A 21,213-nucleotide genomic window follows, 5' to 3' on the forward strand; every position below is an offset into this window, starting at 1 on the left:
TGGAATTCTCTTTCAAAATGTCTGACTTGGATTCTGTTAAGAAAACTTCTGCTGTGTTTAGAGTGTGTTCTGTGGATGTATGTAAGGTGAGACTACCGAAGGCTTCGGTAGACCCTCACACTGTATGTATGAGGTGTAGGGGGAATGATTGTGCTTTTGATAACCCATGTAAGGAATGTGAGGGTTTAAATGAAGATGAATGGAAATCTCTTTCTTCCTACTTGAGGAAGTTGGAGAGAGACAGGGTTCGGAAGGCTTCCTCCAGAAGCTCGAGTAGGTCTCGCCTTAGCGAGCTAGAGTTAGATCCTAACCCTCTAGTAGAAGCAGATCCTTCTTTCCCTGTTTCAGCCCCTGCTCCCTGCGTCGAACCCGAGGATACGTCTTCGGAGGTGGCTGCGATGAAAGCCACGATCCGCAGCATGGAGCTCAAGATCCGCTCCTTGGAGAAAGGTAAGAGTGACAGTGGAAGTGATTTGTGCAGTGCCCCCAGTGTTATGGAGGGGGCGTCTGACCGGCTCCGTAGCGCTTCCAGGCCTAGATCTCTTCCAGACTCCCAGACCCAGTGGAGGAGGAAAGTCGACAGCCACAGGAAGGTTAGGGAGAACCCCCACCGGTCAGGCGTCCCTTCGGCAGATCCTGATGTGCATTCCCAGGCTGCCTCAGACCGCATCAAGAAGGATGTTCTACGCCAGTGCTTCTCTTCGTCTGCTTTGCCATCGCCGAAGCATGGATGGAGCTCCCCGGAAGCTTTGCGCCCCTTGAAGAGAGCCTGGAAGGTGCCCTGCAGCTCCCTGGCTTCCAGCCCGGAACTCTTTCCAGAGGAGCCTTCTCTGGATGTGAAGAGGCCCAGGAGATCTCAAGATTGCTCTTCTCCTTGTTTGCCTCGCTCTACTCCTCCAGAAGAGGAGCCTGAGAAGTCCCCTTCTCGTATTTTCGCTGGGCTCAAGGTGCAAATTTCGGCCCCCGATGACTCCTTGGCCGGTAGTTCTCGTCGGAGGAAGGACGTTTCTCTCCCCATCAAGAAGTCCAGGCTCCCGTCTCTCGACTTACGCTCTCTGCTCCGTAGGCGCTCTTCTCCGGATGTTGTTGCTTCTCCCGAGCGAGGTGATTCTCGCGAGAGATGCTCCTCTCCTGGCAGGCTCCCTTCCTCGTCCAGGCGCCAGTCTGCTTGCAGGTGCTCTTTGGTTGACAACCGCTCTCCTCTGGACAGGCGCCAGTCGCCTTGCAGGCACTCCTCTCCTGTCAGGCGCTCATCCCTGGGCGGGCGCCATTCTCCGGACAGGCGCCAGTCTCCTCGCAGGCTCTTCTCTCCCAGCAGGCGCTCTTTTCCTGGCAGGCGCTCTCCTCTTGTCAGGAGCCAAGAGCCTCGCAGGCGCCTCTCCCCTAGTAGGCGCTCTTTGCCTGGCAGCCGCTCTCCTCTTGACAGGCGCTAGTCCCCTAGTAGGCGCTCTTCGCCTGGCAGCCGCTCTCCTCTTGACAGGTGCCAAGAGCCTCGCAGGTGCTACTCCCCTAGTTGGCGCTCTTCTCCCGGAAGCCGCTCGCCTCTTGACAAGATCCAAGAGCCTCGTGCGCGCCCTCTTCATGGGAGGGGGTCTTCTCCTGATAGGCACTCTCCGTTGTGCAAGTTTTCTTCGACTTCTAAGCGCGCGTCTTCTCCCAGACTCCGCGTATCCAGCAGGCACTCGTCTTCAACTGCTTGTCGCTCTCCTGATGTGTTTGCCTCTCCTGACAGGCGCCAGGCTTCTAGTAGGCGCCCTTCTCCTGACAGGACCGCCTCCTCTGCTAAGGATCCTCCTCGTTCTTCGGTAGAAGAGGACCAGGAAGGCTCGGAAGACAACTCTGCCAAGACTGCCTCGGTTTCGGCTTACAAGAAGCTGACCGCTTTGCTTCTCCAAGAGTTTGGAGATTCCCTCAGCCCTGCCGCTCCTCCGTCTCCGCATTCTCTGTTTTCGACCTCCAGGATTGCGAAGGGTTCCTCGTGCGTCAGGATGAAACCAACCCTATCGATGAAGGCTCTGAGGGGATTTGGTTCATGGCTTCTTTCCAAGGAGGAAGCAGGGAAGACAGTTTTTTCCTTCCCCCCCTTCCAAGCTGAAGGGTTCTGGTATGAGACGGGAGAACCTTTGGGCCTGGGACTTCCTTCTTCAGCGGACTCGGACTTCTCTTCTTTGGTGGACGCCACCAGACGTCCTGCTCTTAATTCCGCCAAGACGTCGTGGGCGATGAATGAGCTAGACCACCTTTTGAAGGGGATGTTCCGGGTCCTAGAAGTGTTCAACATTCTGGATTGGGCTTTGGGAGTTTTGGCCAGAAAGACTCAGACGCCGGACACCCTATCGCCAGAAGACCTCCACAGTGTTTTTTCCTGCATGGACAAGTCCGTGAGAGATGGCTCCAGCAAGATTGCTTCGTTGTTCGGAGCAGGAGTGGTCAAGAAAAGAGCGGTGTACTGCTCTTTCTTGACGAAATCGGTTTCACATGCCCAGAGGTCCTCGCTGTTGTATTCACAGCTCTCTTCTCAGCTCTTCCCCAAGAAGAGTGTGCAGGACATTTCTAGCTCTCTCTCAGCCAAGGCAACACAGGACCTTCTCGCGCAGACGACAAGGAAACCTCGACCGGCCTTCTCTTCTAAGGCCAAGAAGGAGAAACCCGCAGCGCAGGAGCCCTTTCGAGGGGGCCCTCCTTCCAGATCTTTCTTTTAGAGGGTGAAGACCCAGCAGGAGAGGTAAAACCTTCTCCAAATCAATCAAGACCCCTAAATAACAGGCAAGTCCTCCAGACGACAGTAGGCGCCAGACTCCGAAAGTTTGCAGATGTCTGGGCCCAGAGAGGGGCGGACACCTGGTCCCTCTCAGTAGTTCAAAAGGGATATCTCATTCCTTTCTCTTCAAGACCTCCCTTAACGACAACTCCAAGGGAGTTGACGGCCAGGTACAAGGACCCCATCATGAGCCAAGCCCTTATTCTAGCAGTAGACCAGATGCTGGAGAAAGAGGCTATAGAACTGGTATCCGACCTTCACTCTGCTGGCTTCTACAACCGCCCCTTCCTAGTTCCGAAGTCATCATGGGGATGGAGACCGGTTCTGGATGTAAGCGCCCTGAACTTCTTTGTGGAGAAGAGGAAGTTCTCCATGGAAACCACGTCATCGGTGTTGGCTGCTCTTCCTCCAGGGGACTGGATGGTGTCCCTGGATCTGCAGGATGCTTACTTCCATGTGCCGATCCATCCTTCCTCGAGGAAGTACCTAAGGTTCATGATGCGAGGGAAGGTATACCAGTTCAGGGCCTTGTGCTTTGGCCTCTCGACAGCCCCTCAGGTCTTCACGGGGATCATGAAGAACGTCGCGCAGTGGCTACACTTGGAAGGAGTAAGGATATCCCTTTATTTGGACGATTGGCTATTAAGAGCCAAATCAAGGGAACATTGTCTGGAGGACCTTCAAAAGACTATGGACATGGGAAGTTCTCTGGGACTTATCATCAACGTCCAGAAATCCCAGCTCATCCCCAGTCAGGAATGTATTTATCTGGGGATTCGGATGGATTCTCAGGGTTTTCGAGCGTATCCGTCCCCGGAAAGGATAGCTCAAGGCTCCGAGAAAATCGCAACCTTTCTAGGGAAAGATGCATGCACAGCGAGGGAGTGGATGAGTCTGCTGGGGACACTCTCCTCGCTGGAGCAGTTCGTTTCCCTTGGGAGGTTGCACCTGAGACCTCTTCAGTTCTTTCTGAATCAGAATTGGGATCGTCGCTCCCAGGATTTAGCGTTCTCCTTCGACGTCACACGGGAGATCAAGGAGCTCTTGTGGTGGGCAGATCCCAGCAGATTTGTGAAAGGTCTGTCCCTGCAAACCCTGAACCCCAGCCTAGTGTTGTTCTCCGACGCATCGGATGCAGGTTGGGGGGCGACTCTGGGAACGATGGAAGTGTCAGGTTATCGGGCCATGCTTTCCTCTGTTTTTAAGCATCACAATTTGGATCTTTTGACTAATCAAGATATTCATGGCCTTGTAAAGTCTTGATACATCCAAACAGAAGAATTCAGCCGTTCTTTCTTGGAACTTGGATGTAGCTTTTAAGTGGCTAGTGGGCCCTCCTTTGGAGCCCCTCAAGTCCAGTTTCATCAAGAACCTTTTGACCATGGCTAAATGCGTGAGCGAGCTACACGCCATAGACAGAAGAGTCGGATTCTCCCAAGGCGATGCATTCTGCTTGTTCCCCTTGGGCTTCCTAGCCAAGAATGATGATTCTAGTAAGCCATGTCCTCGTTCTTTTCACATAAGGAACTTGATGGATATCCACAGCCCGGATGAAGAAGAAAGAGTCCTTTGCCTCGTCAGAACATTGAGATACTACCTTGAGAGAAAGAAGATTCGGGGACCCTCAAGTATCCTATGGTGTTGTCAAGAATCTGTCAATCTGTCCAAGAAGACCCTTTCGTTCTTCATTAGAGACCTGATATCTGAAGCTCATTCCCAGATACAGGAGAACTTTTTCGTTGCCTAATTGCAGTACCAATGGTCCGTTGGCTTTGGCTGGTATGGTGTTGGGTGAGGAAGCTTAGGAGAGACTCGTCTTTCTTCTATCTCTTTTTCTTGTACAGTAGTACCTCGAGATACGAAATTAATCTGTTCCGAGGCGCCTTTCGTATCATGAGGTTTTCGTATCTTGGACCACATTTTACATGTAAAATGGCTAATCCGTTCCAAGCCCTCCTAAAACACCCCAGTAAATTTCATAATAAAGGTAAATTGACCTATAAACAATGAAATGCTACAACAATTTGGACCGTTCAATACGTAACTTAATAATAAAAATGCAAAACCTGTAAATAAAGTGTATATTAGTGTACAAGAAATATTATTACTGTAACGTAAAATGTGGAAGCTTACCTTTCGAGTGAGGCTATCTCCAAAAGTGGCAGCAGAGGAGGAGGACAAACGGCAGATACGTACACTTAACTTTACGAAACACATAAAAAAATGTCAGAAAAACAAACTAAACTTTACAAAACACATTAACAAAACTGTAACACTTAACTTTACAAAAAACTTAAAATAAAATTTATTTTGTCTATTTTTTTTTTTTTTACATTTCTTTTTACTTTTGTATACTTTACGTAATTTCAATTTCTTCACCATCGAATGGATGCCAGTCCGTTTACGGAATTTTTCGAACCACCCATGAGAAGCCTTGAACTCTGGGGTTGCCGTTGATGTCTCCTCTCCGCCGTCGTCTTTGGCTTGGGCAATCAAATCGCCGAAAATAGCGCTGGCCTTCTGGCAGCTTGCCGTCTCAGTTATCGTATCGCCATCGATTTCTTTGTCGTTGATCCATACAAAAAGCAGCCTTTCCATTTCATTATGCACATGGCTCCTCTTGTTAGACAAAATAGTCACGCCCTTGGAAGGTGTAGCTGCTTTGATGGCTTCCTTCTGCTTAAGGATGGTGCCTATCATCGACGGATTTCGGCCGTATTCCTTAGCGATCACACTCAACCGCAAGCCAGCTTCATACTTTTTTGTTATCTCCATAGAAAGCATTCTCTTTCTGTGAACTTCAGCAACTTTCTTGGGACCCATGACTATATGTACTGTACGTAATTAAGTTACGTATGTAGTACGTATACTAATTAGGTTCTCACAACACGATAAAGTAGCACAACTAAATCACTAACAAATTTACGATACTAAACGAAATCGTTGGACCGAACGAATGCCGCATGCGTACGATAAAGCTTCGGGTGCGAAGTGGCTGAGCGAAGGCACGCCACCACGTAAGATGCATGATGGGAGGGATGCTGTTCAATAGGAGAGAAGGATCTCATGGCTTGGCTAGCATCAGGAACCAATGGGAGAGCAGGAGGATGGTGCCGAGTCTACTAGAACTAAGATGGCGGCGCGTAATAAGAATATCAAGTTTTTTGGGGAGCCTGGGTGTTACTTGGTACTTGGAGGACCCAACAGTGTGTTGGTAGTTTAGTAGTTGTTTATATTATCATTTGTTAGTTAGTGACAGGTAGTTCTCTGGTCTTGTTTTTTGGTACTGCACCCAGGGCAATGGTATACTATACGTATTCTGTGTATGACATCTTGTCAACGTTCAGGCAGCTACCCTGTTGCCACACCACTACTGGATGAGATAAACACCACCAGAGGCAGCTCTCCCACTGTACCTCTCTTATTAGGTAAGCAGCGACAAACAATGTGTGAATTTTAGCCATTCTTCTAGTTCAGCTATATCATTCCTTAGTGCATTGAATTAGTATACTAGTCCATTCATCTCACCCCTCTTGCAATGTGAGATTCAACTAAGTAATTACTTGGTAAGTTACTGTTATATTTTTTATAATAAAATGAAGTTTTATAGTATACTTACCAAGTACAGTGGTTCCTCAACATACGAAAGGCTCAACTTACGAAAAACTCGGGATACGAAAGCAAATACGAAAAATTTTAAGGCTCTGCATATGAAAATTGCTCAAGTTACGAAAGGTTGTTGCTGTAAAGTCCCGGGATTCGCCCGGACCACCGAGAACAATTTTAAAACTCGCTCGCTGCCAACTGAGTAAACTCGCCACCACCCTCCCGCTCCCATTGGTTCCTGATGCTAGTCAGCCCATAAGATCCTGCTCTCCTATTGGTCAGCATCTACCCCTTGTGGTTTATGTATTCTATTGGTAAAAGGGTGCTGTAAATTGAAAAACATTCATACAATACATTTAATAAAAAAAAAACATTAGGTAAAGATAGAATAAAGAATAGAAATGAATGGTTATTATACTGTTTGGTAGTTTCAGTAGTTGAAGAGAGATAATGAAAATTTATGGCTTGCTGTGTACTAGGAAAAGTGATTGCTTGGTGATCATTCAATACTCGTAAGTGCTGGATGTAAACAGAAGTTTGGAAGTTTTTTTTTTTTTTTTTTGGTTTATTATAGTTAATGGTTACTTAATAATTATTTGAAATAAGTACATGCAATACATTTAATAAGAAAAATTGTGTATTAGATATCATAAAATATAAAATAAATCAGACTGCTATCATCGAAGCTAACAAATGTGTGTGTTTTAGAATTCTTCTCTGTTTTAATATTACGTTACATATATGTTTCATTATAGCTGTCAGTAACTCTGTATCTACATTAGGTAAAGATAGAATAAAGAATAGAAATGAATGGTTATTATACTGTTTGGTAGTTTCATTAGTTGAAGAGAGATACTAATGAAAATTTATGGCTTACTGTGTCCTAGGAAAAGTGATTGCTTGGCGTTCGTTCGGTACTCGTAAGAGCTGAATGTAAACAAACGATTGGAAGGTTTTTTTTTGTTTGTTTGTGTATTGTAGTTAATGATTAATTAATAATTAATTGAAATGAGTACATAATGATTATTTATACATTTTATTGGCATATTCTAAACTTTTAGCTTCTTAGATTTAGATGTCAGAATCATAGACTAGGCTACAGTAGCAACCGCTAACATAGGCTAGGCTTATTGCTAAGGGACATATGCTAAAGTCCTAATATATGCAGTAAAAATGGGGTTGAACATTACATGCAGTTGAATATTACTCAAGTATGTACAGTATTTTGCCTTTTTGGAGTCATATTTCTTCGTCGGATCGGCTTTGTAACCCTAGAACATGTGCTGTAGGCCTGGAAATATAATTTACTGGGGTGTTTTTGTAGGGCTTGCAACATATTAGGCATTTTACATGTAAAATATGGTTCAAGATACAAAAAACTCATGATACAAAGGCCGCCTCGGAACGGATTAATTTCGTATCTCGAGGTACCACTGTAATTACTAAATCAGACCCCACCCTCCTCCCCTCTGTTTTTTCATGGACTTATGGCAATAGTAAATAAGAATAATGCCGTTTGCTTCACGCTCACTACTTTCCGTTGCAACAGTCACTTGTTCGTATATTTTTGAATTTAGGATGCCGTGCAAACATAATTGTTACTTAAGTAATTACTTGGTAAGTAAATTATAAAACTTAATTTTCAGCTGACAAGCAACAAACAAGATACAGTACAGATACATAAAGCTGATGCTTTTATATTACAGTACATATACAAAGAAGTTTGCAAAATGGCCAGACATTCTGCTGTGTATGAAAAAGGGTTCACATGGCTATGAAGGTTATGATCAGTTTTTAGAAGTTGGTTTGATGCCCATTCTATTCCCAATAACAATCTTTAACAGTATAACATTTTTTATGGTGACTAATAGTGAAATGTGGCATTTTTATCAAATTGGCTCCCATATTATTACACTGCTAAAACCACTTACCTAAGTGTTAGGCACGGTTCTGATTAAAATGAAGCTCATGAAGTTTCTGAATAGAATTTTAGGGATATGTTTGGCTGAAAAAGTTGCAGCAATGTAGCAAAGCAAATCAGGGAAATTAATAACAGTATAAAATTTTTAATGGTGACTAAGTGAAATGTGGCATTTTTATCAAATTGGCTCCCATGTTATTACACTGCTAAAACCACTTACCTAAGTGTTAGGCACTGTTCTGATTAAAATGAAGCTCATGAAGTTTCTGAATAGAATTTTAGGGATATATTTGGCTGAAAAAGTTGCAGCAATGTAGCAAAGCAAATCAGAGAAATTAATGACTGCACTATTAGTTATATTATTTATAATATATAATGGGCATTGATGATTATAAGTGATGATCATAATTGTAAAGGTATACTTGATAAGTTGCATTAGAATAATTTGCACATTGTCTTAACTAATATTGGTCTTTGTTGTGATTCCTTTATCCATGTTTTTTAATCTTTATATTATAGTATGTATATGAATGAGTCTATTGCTCTTTGCTGCTCATTTCTCTTCGTACTGTATGAACTTTTTATTCTTTTGAATCTTCCCTAGCAAGCTAGTAAGTAACCTTTATTTGAATATGTGCTTATCAGGAATAGTTGTTTTCTTTTAAATAACATTAGCTCTGTTTTATTTTTTTTACTGCAGGTGAATTTGGAAAATACTGAAAACTTTTTGTCATGAGGTACAGTAAAAACATTCATTATGTCTTATGAGTTTGTTTATACATACAGTTAAAAAAACATGCTAATTATTTGTAAGAGATTACATAGGATAAATATTTTTTTATGTCTGTGATGCATTTTTAGCTCTTACACACACACACACAAACAGTATGTAATATGTTTACATTGTATGATTGCTGTTGTTCACTTTGTTTTGACAGTTTATTGAATCCATTCTTTTCTTAGTTGTTGGAATTCTTGGGTAGTGATTTTGATGTTTTATAAACTTTGCTTTGTTTTCTATTGGTTTGAGTAATTGTTGGGCATTGCAGGTATATATTTATGTAAACAAAAATGTAATTGTACATAGGTGAAATGTTTATCCTCCTGTCATGTTATTTTTTTTGTGTGTAGTTAGCTTTTATGTGATTATTTTTGTCCCTGTATTGGTTGAAGAGTAGAGAAAGCAGAACAGAACTTGATATGCATGAATATATTAGGATCATTGTCACAAATCTTATGAATAAAAGGTTTGAGATTTTTTCATTTTTATGGGTTAGATATCCACAGACTTTTTTCTGTTTTTTATCCTGTATCCTTTCCATCTGAAATTGTATCTTAACTAAAATTAAAATTATCTGTATCCTTACCTTACCGATATGATTGCTCTTCTCCTTATCTCATGATTGCTCTTCTCCCTATCTCATTTTGGCAATCTCTGAAATCTCAATCTCTTTCACAGCATTTAAACATTGCAGGAGTACCTTTGCCCCCACTTCAAGAAAACTGCTCAGAAGGGGTTGAAATTGACATTTTATATAAGTAACTTACCAAGTAACTATGTGGCTATAAGTTTCTACTCTGCAGTAACTTAAATTTGAAACTTGCTGTAGCAATTCTTTTGTTTTTGAGTAGATAACTGGCCCTGCCCACTTGTGGGAAACATAGGTACAACACAGCTAAAGCAATCAATTCGTTTCTGCTGATCAACAATGGTACATCGGTTGTTTGGATAGGTTGTGGTTAACACAGGATTTGGTGACATATTCTTGGATTTGGTAGCGTTCTCGCTAGTTATATTAATATTAGCTTACTTACTTTGACTTTTACTGATTTGTGACTATGTCTAAATCTAATTGATCTAGTGTCCTTTTTTGCAGCAAGGGCTGCAATACTAGACTGGCTTCCACTAATTATGATTTACATTCCATGTGTTGCCAATGAAGAGTCCATTAATTATGACTCACATTCCATTTGTTGGCAATGTAGGGGTCAGACTTGTTCTTCCATTCTTACTTGTAATGAATGTAAAGACTAATTATTTGGACAAACTCAAGAAAATTAGACAAAGAAGGGTGGCTGCTATAGCCAAAAGTAAGGGTTCTTCTAGCCAGGGCTCACCTTTTATTCCTGCTCCTTCTATACCTGTAAGTTTTTGCAGCGATTAGCATCCTCCTGCTTTTTGTGCTGCTACTGTACCTAGCTCGCAACCTTTCAATCCCCAATACTATGGATAAAGTTAGTTCTAGCAAACAAGGTAGAAGTGTTTTAGAGGAGGTGGCTATTGGTCGTACTGAAGTTCCCAGACGAAGGTCTCTGTCAAACCCCTAAATCTGGGAGGAGGCAAACCGGAGATTATAAGGAGCTTGATGGGGTTTGCCCACGGCTAGTTGCCCCCTCAACCAAGCCTGTAGTGTGAGGATCCCAGGACTCAGAGGACAGCCAGTGGAAAGGCATCCAACTTGGTGTACATGCTCTTCTGTCCAATGAGTCAGATTAAAGTGTAAGTGGGATCGAATCCCTTCTCAAAAAGGGGGCTGTGGAGCTAGTCTAAGATGTAAGTGCAAAGGGGTTTACAATTGTTTGTTTCTTGTCCCCAAGTCATCGGGGTGCAGAAGACCTGTCCTGGATGTCAGTGCCCTGAATTTCTTTGTGTAGATCATAAAATTGACAGTGGAAATCAATTATTCATTCATGTCAGCCATCCGTCAGCAGGTTTGGATGGCGACAATAGACGTGCAGCAACGCCTGCTTCCATATTGCTATACATCAAGAATCTAGGAAATATCTAAGGTTTATATTCCAGGACAGGGTCTTCCAATTTCAGGCACTGTGTTTTGGCCTCTCCGCAGCTCCCCAGGTTTTTACCCGAGTTCTCGCTCCACTTGTAAAATAGCTACACACTTAGCAGGGATCAACATTGAGACCAAAATGCATGGAGGACCTTCAAGAGAGACTGTATGGCCCAGATCTGGGTCTCTTGATAAACGCATCCAAACCCCAATTAGTCCTGACTCAGTCGATTCTATATTTGTGAATGAAGATAGAATCTCGGACTTTTTGGGGTTCTCTCCAACAAGGGTCCTATCCTATTTGCAGACAGTTTGGGAGTTCCTCACTCGCCCATCATGCACCACCAATGAATAGATGAGTCTTCTGGGGACCCTTTCATCTATAAAATAAGTTTGTGCCTCTGTGAAGATTTCATATGAGACTGCTTCAATTCTTCCTCAAGGCCAGTTGGCAAAGAAAAATCCTACCAGACTCCTTTGTGTTCCTGATCACTCATGAGATCAAAGAGGTTCTAAAGTGGTGGCACGTAGAATGAAGGTTTTCGGAGAAGTCTGCTCACTCTGAACCCCAGTCACACACTATACCCAGACACATCGGATCTGGGTTGGGGCACCATCATGAAGAATGTGGAAGTATGTATCAGGGACATGGTCCAGATCAGAAAAGTAATTACAGTGGACCCCCATATTTGGGGCGGATACATACCAGACCCCCGTGAATAGCTAGAATGTGCAAATACTTAGAACCCCTATAAAAATGCTTAAAACTTCCTATCTTGTTAGTTCAAACTCTTTCAAGAAAAGCCAACTAAAAATGCTTGTAGTACCTGGTTTTTTAATAGTTTTATCCCTAAATATGCATTTAATCATGAAGTTGATATGAAAATACAGACAGTAATTTGTGGATATTTCTAATAGAAAAATACTGCAGGTGCGTAAGTCCGCTAATGGTGAGAACACGAATAAGGGGGTCTACTCTATGTAGTATACACATAGTAAATGTGAAAGAGCGCAAAGCAATTCATTTGGCTCTGCAACACTGCTAGTTAACAACAGCATGGTCATGCTGGTTAATTCGGACAATACGACGGTGCTTGCATATATAAGAAACCAAGGAGGGACTCACTCATTCTCTGTGTATGAAGCGGCCGGGATCATCTCCTCTTGGCCCACAACAATTGTACCAAGATTGTCACCAGGTTTATTAAAGGGAAATTGAATGTCATCATGGATGAGTACAGTTGTTGCAAACAGATCCTACCAACGGAGTGGACTCCGAATCCACGGGTGTGCATCAATCTGTGGAAACTGTGGGGGAAGCCGTCTATAGACCTTTTTGCGATGAAGAGGAGTTATCAACTCCCCCATATGGCTCACCAGCCCCAGATCCTGTCGCATGGGGATCAGATGCAATGATCCAGGATTGGTTGAATCATGACATTTATGTCTTCCTACTTTTCAGTATGGTGAGGGGTGTAATAAACAAATTCTGTTCACACAGCAACCTCTCGATAACGTTAATATTGCCCTTTTGGCCACTAAAAGAATGGCCTCAGAAACAAAATCTACTCGAGCAACTGCATTACCACCGGTTCCACCAAGGACTATCCACTCTTGCTCTGACAGGCTTCAGATTGTCAGGAAGCTTGTCAGAGCAAAAGGCTTTTCAAGACCAGCTGTAAGGCAGTTGCAAAGTGTAGGCACCAGTCTTCTGCTAACGTGTATAAGTCCAAGTGGACAGTCTTCCACAGTTGGTGCATAAGACATGATGTCTCATCTTCTACTTTTGTAGTCCAAACGGCACTTTCTGATATTTTTAAGGACGTCCTGATGTTTAGCTATCTCTACAATCAAGGGATATAGGGCCTTGCTAAACTTGGTGGTTAGGCAAAGGGGACTAGATTTTTCTTCAGAGATATCAGCAATTTGATTAAATCTTTTGAGACATCAAAACAAGAGAGAACAGCTTTGCTGTCTTGGAATTTAGATGTTTTTCTAAAATGGATTTCAGTGCCTCCATTTGAACCCATTTAATTTTCTCTCCTCAGGGATTTAATAATGAAGACTCTCTTTTTGATTGCCTTTGCTACAGCTAAAAGACTGACAAAAGTGTGGGCTTTTCATAGGGAGATGCAGTGTTCTCACTCATTTTGGGTTTCTTAGCAAATATTGAAACACCATCCAATCCTTGGCCTCATTTTTTTTCCATATAAAGTCTCTGACCAACATCTTTGGTCCAACGGATCAAGAAAGGACTCGGCACCCTGTAACAGTATTGAAACATTACTTGGAAAGGACCCATCACGTCCTTTGTCCAAAATCACTCTGAATTTTTTCATAAGAGACGTTAAGTCAGAATCATACTCAAATGTTATAGAGGAAGATTTTCCCAGTTGTAATGTCAAAGCCTATGAAGTTAGGGCAGTAGCCACCCCCATGGCTTTCAGAAATATTGAAATATTTTATCTTGCTTTGATTGTACAAGCTACATTGTGGAGATGTAAATCAGTATTTGCTCATTTTTACTTATGTGATGTTGAGATAGTTTATATTGATTATAGTATTGCTTTAGGACCCTTGTCTATAGCTGGCATGGTGTTCGAAAATGAGGGATACGTAGTAGAATTTACTAATTCTCTTATCTTAACTCACCTTGACATTAGTCGTCGTGTTTTGGGAAGCCGGGGGTTGCTGTGTACAGGTATTCTCCTACTTACGATGGGGTTAGATTCCGAAAAACCCATTGTATGTCAAAAAAATTGTATCTCGAATATAGCCTAGCCTACACTAATTCTCCAGCTTCAGTGCATATTGGCTCATGATAATTTAGTACTAAGAGAAATTGAATAACATGAACAAGTTAGCCTAGCATATACAATGATAAATACCATGATAAATCAGACTCAGATTCGAACCAATATTGGCATAATTGAGAGAGACCTATCAGACTGCTGACGCCTACATATAATTATGGAATAAAAACATTACGAATATGCATCTTTTCCGTAAATCTTTTAAAAATTATACATTCTATCCTATTATATTGTATGTATTATCATATTATGTATTGTATCATAAAATGTTAACAAAGTGGTCAATGTTTTGGTTTGAAAATCAGCTGATGGCAAATACAAGTTTATTTTGTCATATTTAACTCAATTTGGAGCGTTCTAGTTAACCTAAAAGAATATTTAAGTAGCACTTTACTAACATGAGACAGTGTCATCTTTTCGTTATGACGTGTTAATTATAAGTCGAAATATGAATTCAATATACGTCTCATTGGTAATTAAATTATTTTTCCGTTAACAGATTGCTTTATGGGCATGTTTATTCTGTAAGGAAAATTACGTTATTCCGTTCGCTGTTTTCACTTGATTTCTTTGTAGTACGAGCTTTACTGTTACGTTATTTATCTTTTATCAGTGTAAAAACAGCAGTAAACTGTATTCTTTTAAGACCTGTAGTTTTGATTAAAATGATTCTCAACTTTATCTACGGTTGCATTTGATCGGATAAGTTTGCGGGAGTTTTATCTTTATTACCGATGCACAGTAACAGTCATTAGTAGCTCAAAAAGTGTTCTCAGCTTCAGCTACAACTTTTTTTAAATTTATCAGTATGTTTCCTAAAAATATATCAGTCCTATTTTACATAACTGCGGTAATTATTTACTATTGTACAATGATTGAAATACAAGCCAAATGGATGTTGTTATCCAGTTCGGTTGTACTTAGCAAAATGTTGTTTCTTGTTCGGTTGTTCATGGCTATACACATTTACCAACAAGTAAAATGTAAACGAAACTTTCATAATTTGTTTATGCCTTTTTTTTTTTTTTTTTTTTTTTTTTTTTTTTTTTTTTTTTTTTTTTTTGGGAGATGAGATAAAGTTAGGTTATTGTAATTTGGTCTGTCTCTCGTGCTGCCTGGTTGTACGCTGCTGGGCTGTACCCGTTACAAGCGAAATTTTAAAATATTTTCAAAATATTGTTGTATTAGTTGCCAACCTCATCGTAAATTTGTATTATTGTAAGACGAATTATCATAACTCGAGCACTACCTGTACCCAGTCTCTCGCTCACTAATCTTGTTTTTATGGATGGGTAATGGTGATTGTTTTTATTTGGTATTCAGTAACTGTTATTTTTGGTCGTATGTTGTCGTCCAGGGCAAGGGCTTTTGTATTTTGTAAGCTTTGGCAATCATTAGAGCACTCCTCGATTGCAAAAATCCCACTAAAGTAGAGGCAACACCTGGCTTAACTGCTGTGCCATTACGGGTCAAGATAGGCTCTGACTAAAGGCAGTATCTCCCTGCTGGAGTTCTCTCACCAGGGAAGGTTACAACAAGCATTTTATCAATGGTAGCTAATGTACTATTGCAAATTCATCTCCAATACTGAATGTTTTTGAGTAGTATATGCCCAAGATTCCCACCTCCTCTTAGTTTGGGGTTCAACTATGTAGTTACTTAGTAAGTTACTTTCATAAAAATGACATTTTTCTAATAAAATTAGATTTTATATATACTTACCAAGTAACTACATAATTGGAGCCTGTCCTCGTTTGTGGCCATGGAGCATAAATGAATTGAGTACATTAGCTTTTTTGTACCTATGCTCCCTGAAAGTGGGCGGAGAGCCAGTTACCTACTCATAAACAAAAGAATCGCTACCACGAATTTCATATTTAAGCTGCCGTGAAAGTAAAAACTTGTATCTATGTAGTTACTTGGTAATTATATATGAAATTTAATTTTATCATAAAAATGTAATTGTTACCAAGAATGGCACACTTTAGATGGTGCCAGAGATTCTGTGCAGCATTCCATCAGTCCCATCTTCACTCATTTAGCCTTGAACTTTGCTCATTAGTTCCCTTTACTGTCTCTTTACTGTAGATTTCAACTTCTTTTATTTTACCATGCTTCAGTTTTCAACTACATATATGATTTAAGAAACTAGTCTTTTGGGGCAGGAGACAAGAAATAGCTCATCACTCCTGCTAAACTAATTATCTTAGCAAGTTGAAATCTGTCACTACTGATTATTTTTTTCTTGCTCTTTTATGCCTAACTTCCAAAATTGTAATGTTTGTTTTTCTTCTTGTCAAATTTTCCACCACCTGTGTACTGTCTCCTTACACTGTGTAATTCAAGGCTGTTATGTAGCCTACTGAGGTCATTTCTTTTTAAGAGTAGAGCTTTCTTTGTAAATATTTTGAGCAGTCTGATATCGCAACCATGCCAATCAGAGTGGGCTATCATACTTTAATTTCAGTAAAATAAATATCTCTGCCATCCATGTTGTTACATTTTATAAAGATTTTACTAGGTGGGTTTTTATGCAGTTGGATTTACCAAGATGAATTATGATAAATGATTTAGTCACATATTCACATTCCCATTTAGCAGAAATTAAGACTTTCATATAAAGGTCTTGAACTAAGAAAGAACAAAGAATTTGTCATTTTACTTATGGATTGCTGTTTCTTTTTCAGTTCTTGTGTATGAAGAACATTGGAATATTTCTACAGACATGTACGAGAAAGTTTGACCTTAACAAAGAGGACTTGTTTGAGCCTCCAATGCTCTTTGAGCTGTCAGATATAGGAAAGGTGAGTACATTACTTATTACATTTTGAAATGCTGTGATACTGATTCTCAAGTTTGTAAGTCTGTTACCTAATTTTACTTTATTCTTTATTGCTGGTAGAAGCAAGATTATTGTTTAAACAAGAAATACAATTTGCTTATTAAGTACGGATTTAACATCCCCACAAAGAACAGATTCTTGCTGTTATCTGTACAATTATTGCTTGAACAAGAATCACTATTACTTTTTAAGTAATGGTTTATCATTCTCACAAAGAGCAAATTGTTAATAATGCACTATTTAAGGATGGGGACAGCAGGTCTTTGTTATCCATGTGGTAACCATCATATAGCTTTCCTGTTATACCTCCCATATACCTCCCATTTGTCATATAAGATGTAAATAATTATGGTCATGTTGCATTCCTGAGATGATGATGAAATTCAAATGGATGCATGTGTCAGAACTGTATACATTTATATGATACTATATTATTCATATCTGTTTATAAGTAGTATGATTTAGATAGTGTTCTTATCTTTTCCAGGTACTCCATACTTTATCAAGGTTAAGTAAATCTGCAAAGGCACAGCGACTTGGCGTAGAGTAAGTGAAATTTTATGTCTCTTGAATTCTAATTTTGTATTTGAAGCCCTTTAGAGCCACTACAGACTGTATTCATTTTATATGTAGTACATACAATAAATGTATTTGTGCTGAAATGTGTTAGAGCTCTTGCCTCTGTAAGAGTAAAGAGAATTGTGATACTTGACAGAGCAGCCAAATTCAATTAAGCATAACTAGATGGTTCTACCAAACATAGAATTTATAGAATTTTAAATTTAGAATTTATACTGCATTCATTTCAAACAGTAGAATATTTTGCCACAGTGATTCTAGTTTGTGCTTGTAGTTAACTATCCAGTTTGAGTATTAGGACAACAGAATTTCATTGGTATATCCTTTTATTCAAATTATCTGTCATTTTTTAATTGTTAATGTGTTGGTGTGGATTATGGTTAACCTTTGTATATCAAATTTGTAGAAGTCCTTTTGAAGAATATAAATTACTGAATAATATCCTAAACAGCTGGGACTGCAATCATAAAAAACCATGAAAATAGACAAATATCTTTAGAAATACAATTAGTTTATCATTAAATAAACAGTGTTTATTATTATGTATAATGCAATACTGTACTGTATTTATAAAGGGCCCTGAAATAGTCTTCTTATATTGTACGCTACATGTGTTTTATTTTCTCAATTCCAGAGGCTTTCCTGCAGAGCAAGATGGCAGAGATGATGATGACATCTATTCAGAACTACCAAGAGATATTATGAAGTGAGTATTATATCTTGGAGGAAATATTCATTGGGTTCTAAATGATTTGAAAATTTTGACTCTCGTAAGAAAATTATGCCTTTTTATTTATACTATTCGAGAATTTTGCTTTTAATTTGATAATGAGATTGTTATTTGTTCATATGCAAACAAACCTTTGGTCTTAACAATTGGATAATTTCTAGCGCCCAGCTGGATCTGGTTAAATCGCAGATGAAAGCAAGGAATCTTGTGAGATCTGGCAACGTGTATGTATATCGGATGAAGAGTGGTCAAGGACCACGCACCCACGCAACAGCTTCAGTCTTTCTTAAAACCGCCTAGATGAGAGTTGTGGTTGACCTCTCTCGGCCTTTACCCTGTTCATTGCCTGTTTTCGCTTTTGAGTGTGTGTGTGTGCGCTGTTATTATGGCTTCTTCTGCTCCTTCTCGGCCTCGTCAGCGTGTGTGCTCCAGAACTCCAGGTTTTCCGTGTTCTCATTTTTTAGCTTCGGCTGCAACAGATTGTTAGTTGGAGAGTCATTTTTCCAAGTTATGTTGTGGTGTTTATTGTGAACAATATATTTCTATGAAGTATTCTATGGGAGATTGTATTTACCATGTTTCCTGTAGGTTTAGGATTTTTTCTTGATCACATCACGTTTGTGTAAGTTATTTATACTTAAATGCTTAGTCTTAGTTACTGGGTGACACATAAGACCTCTCTCACTTCGAATTGGTCATTGTATCACATGTCAAAATCACCTGTGGCTTTCATTGTTAGCAACTGTTTGGTCCAAATGTTGCTGTTTTGGCAGTAGGGCTGAGACAGAGTTTGTCATTTCAGCCCTTTAGATTGATATGCATCTCTGGATCATGGACAGAGTCAAAGGATGAATGCTCGGCAAATGAGAGTTGTTGCATGTACGGTGTGGAGCTGGAAGGTCTCTCCCATCACAAACTACCACTTTGATTTTAAAAGGTTCATCAAAGCCCAAGAATTCTAATTCCCCTTCATCGCCTTCCTGTGCCTCTAAATTGCCACTTCAACTGTTGCTTCCTTCTATAGCAATTTGATAGCTGCTAAAACACAGCTCCGCGATTACACCTTCATATATCTGTAACTTTCTACGCAGTGAGGCTGATCAAGGAGAGATGCGTGATACCTGTCAAGTACTTTCTTCTTTTTGTACTTATATTTGTTTTCTTTTATAGATCCTTTATCATTTCTTGCTTTATTTATTGTTACTTGCTGTCTCAGGAGGGTTTAGGTGAGATGCAATGCAGGTTTGTTTCTTCATTAATACAATAGAAACGATACAGTAACAAAAATAAATTTAACAATTAAGACTACGAATCGAAATGAAGTTTCTGTTGACCGCTACTGCTCTGGGGATCTGACCTCCTTTTGGGACGGTGGTTCGGGCAGTTCTCTCTCTCTCTCTCTCTCTCTCTCTCTCTCTCTCTCTCTCTCTCTCTTCAACTCCTTCCAGCTGCTTTCAGAGTCTTCGAGGTCCACCTTCAAGGTGGTACTTTGTTTCTGTTCCCACCTGGTACTTTTGGTAATTTGTTGATGTTATAACATAATCACTGGCCCCCTTGGGTGTGACTAATTGCTAATCCCTCCTCTTGAGGATGGAGCTTTCAATTTGCCGGAAGTCGAGGTTTCCGGTGCGAGGTGAAAGATCAGGTCAGAGGTGAGAATTTTCATAGGTTCATGGTTGATAACAACCCTGCCTTTGTTGTGACTGCAGTTTTGCCTGTCATGTGACTCACTAAGTCACAATCCACCAAGGACAAGTTCCCTCTCTCTCGTTTCTCTATTATTAATTTTCCATCTCTTATATTTACGCTATTCCTAACTGACATTCTCATAGCTATCATTACATCACATTGTTCCTAATATTTTTATATACATAAAAAATTGGATACAATAAGAATTGTCAATAAATGTATGTATGAAAATTGTATCTCCAACTGTGGAGGAAAAGATGTAAGTTCATCAAGATATCATTAAAAAATAATCATAGTAAATGTTAAACATATTAAATCATAATGTAATAAATGAACAATCAGAACATTAATTATGGTTAATTTTGAGTTCTGTCAATATCTTTCATATTTTCTTGATAATCAAATGTTTCACTATTATGATAAACAAAACAATAGTGACTACTATTACCACTAGATTTACTTATGATAAAACTGGAAATATCTGTTATTTATAGAAAAATAGTCATCAACATAGTTCAAGTTTTCCAGTTTCTTTAGTTCCAATTTAGACAACTTAAACTCATCTATTTCCAGTGTTATTCTTATATGGCACGTTTGTTGAATTTATATTCAGTGAAAAGGTGCAGTTCATAGTATAATTGATTTGCTATAACTAACTTACATGATGTTGTAAAAGACTTAACATTTTTTAAGCTTATTTCTGTACTAACATTAGGACAAGTGATTGTGGCTACAACAGTATCTTATGAGAAGACAAAAATGTCCTGATCTATTATCATTGCTTCAAAGTCTTATTAAAGGGTTGTGAACACATATGTTTCTGTTGATTCTGTTTTAAAACAATTTTGTGAATACATGGATAAAAATTTGTATTTTACACAGGTAGTCCAAGTTACAGATGAATTCTTCGTCTTTTAACATGATACCTTCATTAAATTGTTTATCATTAAAGGATAAAATCAATAATGCATGTTCTTTAATGCAAAATGTATATTATGCCCCTCTCTAATAATCATTTGATTATCAATTAACATATGTAAGGGGTACAGTGACATTAGGAAATTTGTGGTCTTAGTGTTGAAAGGCGTAACTAAATTAATCCTATTATAAAGTACTTTGGTACATACTTATTAAGTTATAATACATAAACATGTCTTCTACTACGTAATGGTGTGCAGTGCTTTTCAATTACATAGAACTTAATGTTTTCTAATTCTTTTGGAGTGATTAGTGCTGGCTCAAAATACCTTTGTAGGCAAGTAAGACAGCATTGAGTATGTCTTTATGTTCCTAAAACATCACTTCACTTTCAAGTGGAAAGGTACATAAAAATTGTATGTATTCTCATTTATTTAGTTCCTTTGTTACATTCTGATTAAATTGATTTATAAAAACATTTAATTTTTCTATTTGTTCTGCATTTTCATTATGAGAGGCAATCACTTTATTTATCACTGTGCCCTTTGCAGCTGCCAACTTTTCT

General features: G+C 39.6%; 1 protein-coding gene across 7 annotated transcripts in view; it reads left to right on the plus strand.

Moving 5' to 3' along the window:
• LOC135225301 (protein vav-like) overlaps positions 1–21,213 on the plus strand; it is a 208,022-nt gene that overhangs the window by 14,160 nt on the left and 172,649 nt on the right. For all 7 annotated transcript variants that reach the window (XM_064264671.1, XM_064264641.1, XM_064264634.1 and 4 more), the window contains exons 2-4: positions 16,578–16,694; positions 17,220–17,278; positions 17,946–18,017. In XM_064264671.1, the coding sequence (XP_064120741.1) occupies positions 16,587–16,694; positions 17,220–17,278; positions 17,946–18,017 (239 nt within the window). In that variant the 5' untranslated portion in view covers positions 16,578–16,586. The remainder of the gene's footprint in view (positions 1–16,577; positions 16,695–17,219; positions 17,279–17,945; positions 18,018–21,213) is intronic.

The sequence above is a fragment of the Macrobrachium nipponense genome, chromosome 20 (genome assembly GCF_015104395.2).
Source record: "Macrobrachium nipponense isolate FS-2020 chromosome 20, ASM1510439v2, whole genome shotgun sequence".
NCBI lineage: Eukaryota > Metazoa > Arthropoda > Malacostraca > Decapoda > Palaemonidae > Macrobrachium > Macrobrachium nipponense.